General features: G+C 44.9%; 1 protein-coding gene across 2 annotated transcripts in view; it reads left to right on the forward strand.

Annotated features, from left to right (window-relative positions):
* Window positions 1–12921, forward strand: part of SPNS3 (SPNS lysolipid transporter 3, sphingosine-1-phosphate (putative)) — a 39767-nt gene that overhangs the window by 3670 nt on the left and 23176 nt on the right. For both annotated transcript variants that reach the window (XM_089493322.1, XM_089493321.1), the window contains exon 2: window positions 10357–10659. In XM_089493322.1, coding sequence (XP_089349448.1) covers window positions 10653–10659 — 7 coding nt within the window. In that variant the 5' untranslated portion in view covers window positions 10357–10652. The remainder of the gene's footprint in view (window positions 1–10356; window positions 10660–12921) is intronic.

Genomic DNA, 12921 nt, shown 5'->3' on the forward strand with positions numbered 1-12921 from the left:
GTGGAGGTCCAACTTCATTCTTCACGGACAGGTATTAGAATGTGACAGTGGTGACAGTGTCTACCTGCATCCCCGAAACACTTCATCTGAAGATTTCAGCACATCAGGATGCTGCTCAGGGATGGCACACCTTGGAAACCAGATACAGAAGTTCAGGAAGGGCCTGGGAAAGTTCACTCCATGTTCCTGACCTGCCGCCACTGTAATGCTCCTCCAGCCACCTTCATTCCCGCCTTGTCGACTTTCACATGGTGGTAACAACTGGATTTCCCACCTGCAGCACATTCACATTAGAGTTTATCACATGGGAGGAATTTCTCTTAATTTCGAATGAAAAGAAAGTGGGTCCAGAATGCATTCACGTGAATTTCCTAGTTCAGCGAATTTACGTGAATTCGAATTGCATTCAAACTGACTTCCCATTGCCTGAAAATAGCTTGCCATTGCCCAAAATTGCGTGTGGTAGTCTATCACGCAATAACATGAAACCCCATGATTGTGTTCGGATTGCCATTGGATTATGCTTCCAGTTTCCCTTGTCTGATGAACTCCCAGGTGGAAATTCTTCCTTGCCCTTACCACTCTCTTGCCAACCTGGATGACAAGCAATGTCTGGCCGCCTACTGCCCACGGACCTGCCACCTTCTTCCTGGCATGTAAGTAAATTGGCAATGGCCAGTAACAAAACAGTTTTCAGCAATTCCCTTCCAAATGACTTAGGACATGCTTTAGGACGTTTTAACAAGGTTTCCTCCAAGACTCTAAAGCTGATCAAACCAAAGGAGAAAGAGGACAGGAGACTGATTTTCTTTTACTCCATTGGCAACTCTCATTCTCAGTAAATAGAAAAATAACCTGCCCTCTGTGTTTAAAACTGCCTTGGAGAAGGGGAGGCCAGAGCATGAATAAATTGCTCCCCATATCCATCAGAACAAAAGGACAAGTGTGGTGCCAAAGGCCACTGAATAAATCCATGGCAGAGCTGAGTTTCAAACGTAGGGCTTTCTGATTCCCGATAGCTCTCTCGCTTGACCACCACATCACACTGGCACTACAAAGCATTTGCAACCTGTCGAGATGCGTAAAGAGAGGCCTCCATTCTTCCGACACAAAAGAGCCAGCAGTCAATTCACTGTAAAAGAAATGTTTTGCCATCCATCCATTTGTCTGCGAACACATACTTCTGACAACTCTATTAATAGAAAGCCTGATCACAGTTCTGGGTACTGAAGGTTACATGCAATACTTTAGTCTCCGAGCCATAGAGTGCAATAGCATAAGATCATTTACTGGCAGCAACACCTGCATAGCTGACCAGGAGTCTCACCAAGGATAGGGTTGGGTGCCGGCTGCCCACAGGATCTAATCCTACATCTTCTGGGTTGGGAATCGAAACCTCTAACAACTCACCGCCATTCAAGGTGTGGGGAAAGTTGGATTTCTTCTGCTATTTTAGCTGCATGATTTGGTAGGACTCCAACGAACAAGGCTTCTGTACTGATATATAAAAGCCAGAAGTGGACAGCTGTGCACAGGATAGAGAAAAGCTTCCATTCCCAACCATCACCACCCTCACAGGCTACACTGATGTGTCGCAGCGCACTGGAAGTAATTTTGGGCCAATTCTAGTCAATGTTTTGAGCCCAAAAAAGATGGGGAGAAGTCAACGTGGAAGGCAAAACGCTGTGATTTTGTGTTGTTTGGGCTGAGTGGACATTTGCTCCAAAGTCACCTTGGGGAAAATGAGAGTGGCTTTGCGGGCTTTAGAAACCACAAAGTTGGGCAAAGGGCCATGTGTGGCCCACAGATCACAACATCTCACCCCTGATTCTACAACTGAAAACCACATTTTGGACATTTTGGTGACAAAGCCAGAAAGACATGACTTCTCGTCGTCGACATGCCCAACTTTTGTAACTGTGCAACTGTGCAGTGCAGATTTGTTGTTGTGGTTAACCACCGTTAAGTCGATCTCGATGAGATATCTTCAGGACCCCCTATCTTCCACTACTTTTCTTAGTTCTTTCGGATTCATACCCATGACCTGCTTAATGGAGTCCATCCATCTAGTGTGTGGTCTTCCTTTCTTTCTCCCTCCACCTTCCCTAGCGTTATGGTCTTTTCAAATGAGTTGTGTCTTCTCAAGATGTGGCCAAAGTATGACAGCCTCAGTTTAATCGTGTTGGCTTCCAGGCTAGCTCTGTTCTAAGACTTATTTGTTTGACCTTTGGGCTTTGTATGGTATCTTCAGCACCACATCTTGAATGAATTTATTTTCCTTCTATCCATTTTCTTAACTGTCCAGCTCTTGCATTCACACATAGTAATGGGGAATACAATTGCTTACCCGATTATGACTTTTGTGCTTAGTTGTATATCTTTTCTCTTTAGGACCTTTTCTTAGACTATCCCTTCTATGGTTTCTCTCTGACACAGCATCGCGCTGCACGCCCCAATTGAAGCCCCTTTCTACTCTGGTACCAAAAGGAAACATATCCAATTTCACATCTCTTGTCCCATCTAACTAGGCTGGTAGGGAGGTGTTGTCACTTGGCCTCCATTAATGAATAAGAACCCTTATTGACCCATGGCAATTCACAATCAGTTGAATCTTGAAACTGGAATGTGTCCAAAGGAGGGCGACTAATATGGTGAAGGGTCTGGAAACCATGCCATACGAGGAGAGACCTAAGGAGCTGGGGATGTTTAGCCTGGAGAAGAGAAGGTTAAGAGGTGATATCATATCCCTGTTTAAGTATTTGAAGAGATGTCATATTGGGGAGGGAGCAAGCTTGTTTTCTGCTGCTCCAGAGAACAGGACCCGGAACAATGGATGCAAGCTTAAAGAGATTCCATCTTAACATTAGGGGGAACTTCTTGACAGTAAGGGCTGTTCAACAGTGGAAGATACTCTCAGAGTGTAGGGGAGTCTCCTCCTTTTGAGGTCTTTAAACAGAGGTTGGATGGCCATCTGTTGGGGATGCTTTGATTGTGAGTTCCTGCATGGCAGGCAGTTGGACTGGATGGCCCTTGGGGTATCTTCCAACTCTATGATTCTATGATTGCCCCAACAACACCACTTTCTCAAAAGATCTCTATAGCTTATGTTGCTTTGGGCACCTCTCTCCCAACGTGTGCATTTAAAGTCATCCACACACACAATTATACCCTGGAACTTCTCCAGAAAGGTAGCCTTCCTCAACCTGGTAGCTTCCACGTATGTTGGACTGCAACTCCCATGATGCCATCCTTGCTGGTTGCATACAACTTATAACGGGAATTATATAGTTAAACTCATCTAGAGGTCTCTGATTTTGGAAGGCGGCCTACTGCAGCTTATACAGATTTGATTTTTTTCCATATTTCCAGAAGCTAAATAAAGCTTCATTCAAAACCTGGGGTTTGGCTGGATGTTTTGGTTTTGCAAGGATTAAATTCTCTCACCTCTTCATCCCAGCCATTAATCTTTACTACAGACTTGGTATCGAGAACAAATGCTTTGGATTCTGTCCCAGCGGTGAGTGACTGGGAACAGTCTGCTAAAAAACCATCCTCCACAATAAGTCTTGGAAATCTGTACCTAAACCTCAAGGCCAGCTATTGGGACCACTAAAACATTGCAAAAGTCACACAGTGGTTTACATTCTCAGCCTCGGGAAAACTGGTACCAAATGTCGTGCATGAAGCAGGAGCGGGCAACAGTGTTGGATGAAGGTAATGTTGCACCCCAAAGACCCTCAAAGGATGATATCTCCAGCACTCCACTCTTGAGCTTCTTCTGATTTACCAGACAACAGGAATTTACCAGGGAAAGAGAGCATGTGCTGAAATAAACAGAGAACAGTTGGAGTGCCTGATGCCATGCAAATGTCTTTGTGTTTTCTTCACGCATTCTGGAGGCAAAATGCTGCTCCGGCTGCCTCGCGCTCGCTTTGTCACAGGCGGCCCGGCTTTACCTTGCCTTGGCGCCTCGGCAGACGTGTGTCGGTGTGTGACCAACCCAGAATGTGGAACGTTGAATCATCTGGAAAGCAGAGCCATGAGTTCATCGGCAGGGTTTTCTGGGCCGCGGCCAAGTCCTTGTTTTCTTTCCAGTAATCTTGGCCAGGGGAGACTTCCCTGCGGGGAAAGGGGGAGAAAGACATCTAATCCCCTGCAGATCAGTTCGATGCACATCCCATCCACGTCTGGCCCAGGAACACCAATCGCTTAGTCGTTGTTACAAGAACTGGCAAGCACAGACCGGGCTGGATGTCTGCGTCAGATATTGTGTACAGTGTGAGTGTAACAGCAGTAAATTGCACAAAAGGCAACATGTCTGATGCAAAGAGGGTTGGGGTTTTTTTGGAAGGCTAGAAAGAATTCAAGGAACATGCTGTCTTTGGAGGTTGCCAATTTGGAAAGCAAGTTTGTTGTTGAAGCTGAAAGGGGGGGAAATACAACAACAACCCACAATTGTTCATCCCAGCAAAGTCTCTTGCCAGTACTAAGGAACTGAAAACAGCATCAGATCTGGAACACCTGAGTTCTCCCGCCAAGGAACACTCTCTGAGCCCTCTCTGTATCATTACACATTTTGGAAAGCTCTGCCTTGCCTCTGGAAATCCTGTGTCTCAGTGGTTCTCAGGCTTTTTACCCTTGTGGTCCCCTTTACAGCGCATCTGGATATTGCGGCCCAGGCCTTGATGGAGTATATGAATGAAAACATTTGGTTTGTTTAGTGTGCATATTTTCATTCATAGAATCAGAGGATGATATCACACGATGGGTTTTGCAGCTCCATTGCGAAGTCACTCCTGGTCTAACCATACAAATTCACACTAAAACATGATATGATATGATTGCTTTCTATGGGGAGTACTTCCGAGCCAGAGCCAAAGCCAATCCAGAGTGACTCCTGATTTTTGTGAATTCAATAACAAGCGAATTCACAAAAATTGTTTCATTTTCAATCCTCAATGTGACACCCCTTCAAATACTTAAACAGAGCTATCTTATTACCTCTTAACCATCTCTTCTCCAGGCTAAACATACCCAGCTCCCTAAGTTGTTCATGGGCATGCTCCCTTATGTCTTTGGGCCCGAACAGACAGGCCAAAATAAAGCTGCTTCAGGTCACTTTGGAGGTATGCTGTTTAAATGATGTATGCGTCCTAAGAGGCCAGAAGCCGTGCCAAAGCCATGCTCCAGTCCTAAGTACTGGAGCGCAGCTTTGGTGCAGCTTCTGGCCTCTTAAGATGCGCCTTCATTTAAGCAGCATACCTCCAAAGTGACCTGAAGCAGCTTTATTTTGGCCTGTCTGTTTGAGCCCTTTGTCCTTAGGAGACACATTTGCAGCAGTCCTGCTGTACAGCCGGGCGGTTTATGCCTGCACCTGCAGAGCCTGTGGAGTTTTTACACCACTTGGATTCCACTATTATACACCCTGCTTTCAGGCAATAATTAGTCATTGCTTCTCCTCTGAGATTCCAGCGAGTTAAAGCGAATGATGAGCTAAATGTTTTGCTTGTTTTTAAATTGCATCGGTCTACATTTTGTTCATAGAGAGCTCTTTTCTCCAGAGAGTTGTCCAACAAAGTAACAGTTCCTAGATAAGCGGCCAAAGTTGCTGTTCCCACGACACGATAATGGCACCTCTGGAGTTGGCTGGGGAGTAACAGTGGAGCAACTTTTCCAAGGACGATCCGAGCCCCCAAACAAAACAGAATTGCAAATAACCCAAGAGCGCATGCCCTTCTAATCTGCAAACCTCAGCGCTAACCAATTGCAACAGATGACAGGCCTTGAAATGGACCACAGGCACTATCAGCTGTAGTTGCTACACTACAACATAGGGAAGTTTCCCAATGGAGATGAAACCCGAGGAGTCGCTGCGGCTTTAACTCCTGAGCTCCAAGCCAAACTTCACAGCAATTCCATCAACACTCTGCTCAGAGCAGCCGCTGCAGGCATAACCTTTGGAGGCTGTAATTGGAAGCGAATCTCATGGGTGCTGAGCCTTGGGGAAACAAACGTAATTTCCCAAACAAAACAGGGCCATTACTGTCACCCGCACCTCTTGGATTCTTCATTATTGGCTTATTTACTGAGAATTTTGCAAGTGGGCGCAAAGTGAAGCAAAGCAATCGTTTTCCCCTGACGACTTCATCGTTCACCTGTCTGGGGAATCTAAGGTTTGGAATGGAACTCTTCCACAGATTCAGGCACGCTCAAACTTTCAAAATGTATTCATTTCCAAATTTATTTATGGTTTAAGGGCCTTCCTGTTCCTTTGATGAAGCTGTATAGAATCATAGAGTTGGAAGAGACCACAAGGGCCATCCAGTCCAACCCCATGCCATGCAGGAACTCACACACAAAGCATCCCTGAGAGATGTGCATGTTCTAGTCTCTGGAGCAGAAGAAAACAAGCTTACTCCATCCTCAGTGTGACACCCCTTCAAATACTTAAACAGGGCTATCATGTCACCTCTTAGCTTTCTCTTCTCCAGGCTAAACATCTCCAGCTCCCGAAGTCTTTCCTCATAAGGCATGGTTTCCAGGCCCTTCACCATTTTAGTTGCCCTCCTTTGAACATGCCCCAGTTTCTCAACATCCTTTTTGAACTGTGATGCCTAGAACTGGACACAGGATTATTCCAGGTGGGGGCTGACCAAAGCAGAATAGAGTGGCACTATTACTTCCCTTGATCTAGACACTATACTTCTATTGATGCAGCCTAAAATTGCCTTGGCCTTTTTAGCTGCCGCATCGCACTGTTAACTCATGTTCAACTTGTGGTCTACTTGGAAAGATCCCTTTCACACATAGTCTCCTGTTCAAAGAAGGTAAAACCTGCAAACCCTGCCATGCAGGAACTCATAATCAAACCATCCCCAACAGATGGCCATCCAGCCCCTGTTTAAAGACCTCTAAAGAAGGAGATTCCACTACTCTCCGAGGTAGTGTTCATTGGACTTCAATGCCCAGAGTACTGCAAATTTCAAATGCTGGCTCAGGGATTCTAGGGGTTGTAGTCCCAAAAAGTAACATTCCCAAATTTTGATGAGCACCTGTGATCTACGGGTGGATCACAGTGGCTTCTCACCATATCAGTGGCATTCAGATTGATGTGCTTTTGACAACTGGCAGGGTGGCGGATTCACACTGGGCTTCCAGTCCTCCCCTTCCTACACTCAGCCTCTCCCCAGCCTCTGTTCTCCAAGATGTGGGTGACAGAAATAGTGGCCAAACTAGAGAGTTGACTATTGTGGGCAAGAACAGAAACCGACTAGTCACTGGAAGGCTACCTCTTTCTTCTCCCATCTGCCGAAAGAGCAATCCCATCATAGGCTTGGCAGCATGGGAAGTACCAAAACGGCAATAAAGATGACTAAGAATAATGAAGATCCAGCTGGTGTAGTGGTTTGAGGATTGAGCTAGGAGTCTGAGAGGCCAGGGTTCAAATCCCTTTCTGGATATGCAAACCCACTGGGTGACTTTGGGCAAGACGCACTCTCTCAGCTTCAGAGGAAGGCAATGGCAGATAAAATCTTGCCAGGAAAACCATACCTTACGGTTGCCATAGGTCAGATTTGCCTCGAAGGCCCAACGACAGCTAGGTTATTGAGGGATAAAGTCACATCTTTACAGTAAAATGTCATGTCCTTTTGGTTATATAGGCCCCATACAGACAGGCCAAAATAAAGCTGCTTCAGGTCACTTTGGAGATATGCTGTTTAAATGATGCATGCGTCCTAAGAGTCCAGAAGTCATGCCAAAGCCACGCTCCAGTCCTAAGGATATAATGGAGCCATCCCCTTTCTCTGAATAGAGTGATAGAGTCCATCCTGAGCGCACCAAAGAGAAGCATGGATCCCCTCCACTCTCTCATCTATCCAGCCTTTAGGATGAGCACAAATAGTTATGCCTGCCAGAATTGTCTAAGTTCTTTAGCATTGTTTTCCTTTGCATCATCTTTTACGTACTTTGTTATCTGCCCCTAAGTTTTCCCATGGATCACAATAAAATCCATAATCTCGGCCCCAAAACCTGTCCTCGACTTGTATAGGAGGTCGACTTATAGTCGAGTATATACCTTAACAGGTAAAGTAAAGCATCAGAATTTAGATAAAACAAATTAAAAAACATATTTAATAAAGATCAAGGGTGGAGAAAACAGATAGAGATCAGTCACCCCAAAGAAATAAGGGTTAATCATTACATTGGCAACAAATCTGGTTTAAAAAACCCATCCAGTTAAAACAGAAGAGGGGAAGGAGGAGGATATAAAAGCACCAATCGTGTTAAAATCTACTTGCACAATAATAACACTTGGATTCCACCCTAACTGCTAGGATTGCATCCTACAGGATCCTGGGATTTGTAGTTTGGAGAGCTACTACAGCTCTCCAGTGCAGGAGTTTAAAGATATCATGAAACGACAAATCCCAGGTTTCCGTAGGATGCATCTGAGGCAGTCAAAATGAAACGACAGGCTGCATCCACGCTGCACAATGAATGCAGCTTTATTTCCAGTGCCATGGAATTCTGGGATTTGTAGTATTCAGAGCTGTTTAGTCTGCTCTGCCAGATACCGCTGGAGCCATGGCAGTTAAAGCAGGGACATAGCCAAGGGGTGGTGGTTCTTGGGGTCCGGACCCCCCTTCCATTAGAAAAATGAATGGTGTGTGCTGCTGTGCCGCCGCACCCAAGCCCCATTATAATGGTGGCACTTAGTCTGGACCCCCCCCTTCCTAAAATCCTAGCTACGTCCCTGGTTAAAGCAGTGTCAAACTGCATTAGTTCTGCAGTGTGGCAGCTGCAGCCACTGTGCTATAACTATGTGGGGTGAAAGAGATCTATAGTAGATAGCAAAAGCCCCGGTGAATAAAAATGCCTGTACATAGAGGGGCAACGCAAGGAAACTAGATTGACTGGCTTCCCTTATAAGGGAGCTCCATTATTATTATTATTATTATTATTATTATTATTATTACCTCAATATTTATACCCCACCCTTCAGCCCTAAAGGCTCTCAGAGCGGCTTGCAAGTATTATTATTTTCAATTAAAATCTAGGAGTGGCCACTGAGAAGGTCCTGCTATGTGCATTCCCTATGTAGCAGCTCCTTTTGCAGCCTTGCGTCTGACTCTGCTGCAGGTTTTATCTTCTCTGAACAGGAGAGAGTAAACAAGAAGTAATTTTGTCATAGCCGGGGGCAAGATCCATGTTAACATTGCAACAGAACCAGGAAATCTTTCTCAAGGTTACAGATCCCCTTCGCTTGTGGAGCAAGGCCATTGGTACAGCGTTGGGCGGAATCGGAAAAAGATAACCCTATCTAGGCTGTCTGGGACGTCAGAAAATTGCTAAAGTTATTTCTTTAATGGGACACTGGTGAACAAGTCGGAGAGGACTAAATTTGGCTCTGCACTGCAAATGTATAACAGCTTGATCCCACTTTAACTAGCATTTGTTGATGTTGTTGCGTGCCTTCAAGTCGTTTCCGACTTAACTCAACCCTAAGGTGACCCTATCGCAGGGTTTTCTTGGCAAGTGTCTTCAGACAGGGTTTGCCATTGCCATCCTCTGAGGCTGAGAGAGTGTGACCCGGCTAAGGTCACCCCGTGGGTTTCATGGCTCAGCAGGGATTCAAACTCTGGTCTCCGGAGTCATAGTCCAACACTCAAACCACTACGCCACACAATCTTCATTCAAATGACTCCTGCGCTGGGGAGGTAAATTCTACTCTGGTCTCTCTTCAGATTGTATAAATGCAAACAGACCCAAGATAAAACTCTGCATGCCTTGAACGTGCTTCGAATACATCAGCGTCATCGACTCTATCTTTATTCGCATCTTTATTGTTGGACTGGGACACTGGGAGACCAGGATTTGAATTCCCCACTTGGCTACAGTACCTTGGGCAAATCACATTCTCTCAGCCTCGGAGAGTGTGACCTGCCTTGCTTCGCCCAAGAAAACCCTGTCATAGATTTGCCTTGGGGTCACCATAAGTCAGAAATGACTTTAGGGCTTCACAACAACAACAACAACAACAACAACTAGCCTAGAGTTATTTTAACATATATTCTGGTGACACCTAGTGGCCTCCCTGTATTATGGACTCTCACATTACATATTATACAAAATGCACAATGTGATCATAGAATCCAAGAGTTGGAAGAGACCCCCAAGGACCATCCAGTCCAAGCCCCTGCCATGCGGGAACTCTCAGTCAAAACACTCCCAACAGATTGCCATCCAGTCTGTGTGCTGAGTATCCAAAAATACTTAACAGAGAGCCTTGACAAAAGTTTTATTCTGAGTAAAATGGATTGCATTTTCTTATATCCCTCCTTTCTCCCAATACAGGGACTCAAGGCGGTGTTTAGGAGTATCACCTCTTGAAGCATCCCTCTACAGGCCTGGATTTGAAAGTGACAAAGTTACAGAAACCGATTACATTCCAAAGACACCTTGGAACCAACAACCAGCTGGGAAACATAACGCAAATCCCTGACACCTCCTAACTAAAACGGTCCCTCGCCATTTACAGAAAACAGAGACATTGCTGTGTCGGTCTGCAGAATCCGTCCGCAAAGCACCTTTGAGACAAACTGAGTGCAAGAAGTCGTGGCATACGCTTTCATATTGGTCTACTCCCTCAGATGCAAGGTAAGACTTGTCATTTCTATTTCTTTCTCATTTCTGTTGTTGGTGGAATCAGTTTTATTTGAAGTCAGATTAATTACAGAATTAAAAGGTTTTTTTATACAAATTGAGATGCTGTAAAACTACAATGGAGTTTATCACACGGGAGGAATTTCTCTTAGTTTCAAATGAAAAGAAAGTGGGGCCAGAACGCATTCACGTGAATTCGCTAATTCAGCGAATTTACGTGAATTCGAATTGCATTTGAACTGACTTCCCATTGTCCAAAAATAGCTTATCATTGCCTGAAATTGCGTGTGGTACTCTATCACGCAATAACGTGAAACCCCATGATTGCGCTCAGACTGACTTCCCACTGCCCAAAATTGCGTTCGGATTGCCATTGGATTATACTTACAATTTCCCTTGTCTGATAAACTCCAGTGTTTATGAACTTGTGACATTGAAGGCATCCATAGTTTTTTGTGGGTTTTCCGGGCTATGTGTAGTGGCGTCTCCTTCCTTGGAGGTCTTTAAGCAGAGGCTGGATGGCCATCTGCTGGGGATGCTTTGATTTGGATTTCCTGCATGGCAGAATGGGGTTGGACTGGATGGCCCTTGCGGTCTCTTCCAACTTTACGATTCTATGATTCTATGTTCTAGAACAGTCTTCTCATAGCCCAAAAAACCCCACAAAAAACTATAGCAACTATTTCAGGAATGGAACTGAAACTGACGGTGCAATTATTTGCTTCTTGTTAATGAAACAAACTAAAGTATTCCAAAACAGAATCAGCATGTGTTTCATAGACTACAGCAAAGCATTTGTTTGTATAGATCGCAAAAAGCTATGGAAAGCACTCAAAGACATGAGGATGCCACTACATCTATAGTCCTGATGAGGAATCTGTAGCAAGGGCAAGAGGCTACTATAAGGACAGAATTTGGGGAAACAGGGTGGTTCCCAAAGGGGTCAGGCAAGGCTTCATCCTATCACATTACTTGTTTAACTTATACGCTGAAAACATCATAAGAAAAGCAGAATAAGGCCTCTTAAAGACTGCCAAAATAAAGCTGCTTTGGGTCTCTTTGGAGGTATGCTGTTTAAATGATGCATGCGTCCTAAGAGTCCGGAAGCTGCACCAAAGCTGCCCTCCAGTGCTTAGGAATGGAGTGTGGCTTTGGCGCGACCTCCGGACTCTTAGGACCCATGCATCATTTAAATAGCATACCTCCAAAGAGACCCGAAGCAGCTTTATTTTGGCAGTCTGGAACAGGCCTATGAATCAGGAAAAGGAAGTGTGAAGATAGGAGGAAGGAACATTAACAACCTAAGAAATGCGGATGACACCATAATATTAGCAGAAGACATTCAGGAATTGGAACAGTTAATAAGATGAAAGTGCAAAGGCAGGTCTGATGCTGAACATAAAGAAAATAAAAATAATGACCATAGAAGAAATACACAAATTCAATCTAGGCAACGAGAACATTGAAATAGTCAAAGAATCCCCATATCTAGGATCAAACATTGATCAAAATGGAGACTGCAGTCGAGAAAGAAGAAGAAGAAGACTAGAAATGGGAAGGGCAGCTATGAAAGAATGGGAAAAGATACTGAAGACCAAAGACTGAGCACTAAAGTCAGAATCGTCCAGGCCATTGTATTCCCCATCATCCCCATGTACGGATGCAAGAACTGGACAGTGAAGGAAACAGATAGAAAGAAAATCAACTCATTCGAAATGTGGTGCTGGAGAAGAGTACTTAGGATAGCATGGACAGAGAAGAAGACAAACAAATGGGTTCTTGGGCAGATCAGACCAGGTTTCTCCTTGGAAGCAAAGATGATCAAGTTGAGACTATCATACTTTGACCACATCATGAGAAGGCACGAATCACTAGAAAAAACAGTAATGCTAGGAAAGGTAGAAGGTAGAAGAAGGAGAGGAAGACCACAGACCAGATGGATAGACTCGATCAGGGGCTTATGGGCAAGGGCTTGCAGGTTCTGGGCAAGGCAATGGAGGACAGGGATTCTTGGAGATGGCTGATCCACAGGGTCACCTTCAGTCAGAGTCGACTCAAGAGCAGCTAACAACAAACAACACAATGATTTGGGTTCATTTATATATCTGTGAATGGGGGGGGGGCACCTGTGTGTGTGTGTGTGTGTGTGTGTGTGTGCGCGCCAAACAATGAAAGGGGGTAGAATGGAGAAGGTTGTGGGCAGGCAGTCCCAAATGCTATGTGCAAGTAGGTTTTTGCACAAACGGATGCTGTAAG

Source organism: Sceloporus occidentalis, unplaced genomic scaffold (genome assembly GCF_023333645.1).
Source record: "Sceloporus occidentalis isolate IW3139 unplaced genomic scaffold, rSceOcc1.0.p SCAF_64, whole genome shotgun sequence".
NCBI classification, from domain to species: Eukaryota; Metazoa; Chordata; class Lepidosauria; order Squamata; family Phrynosomatidae; genus Sceloporus; species Sceloporus occidentalis.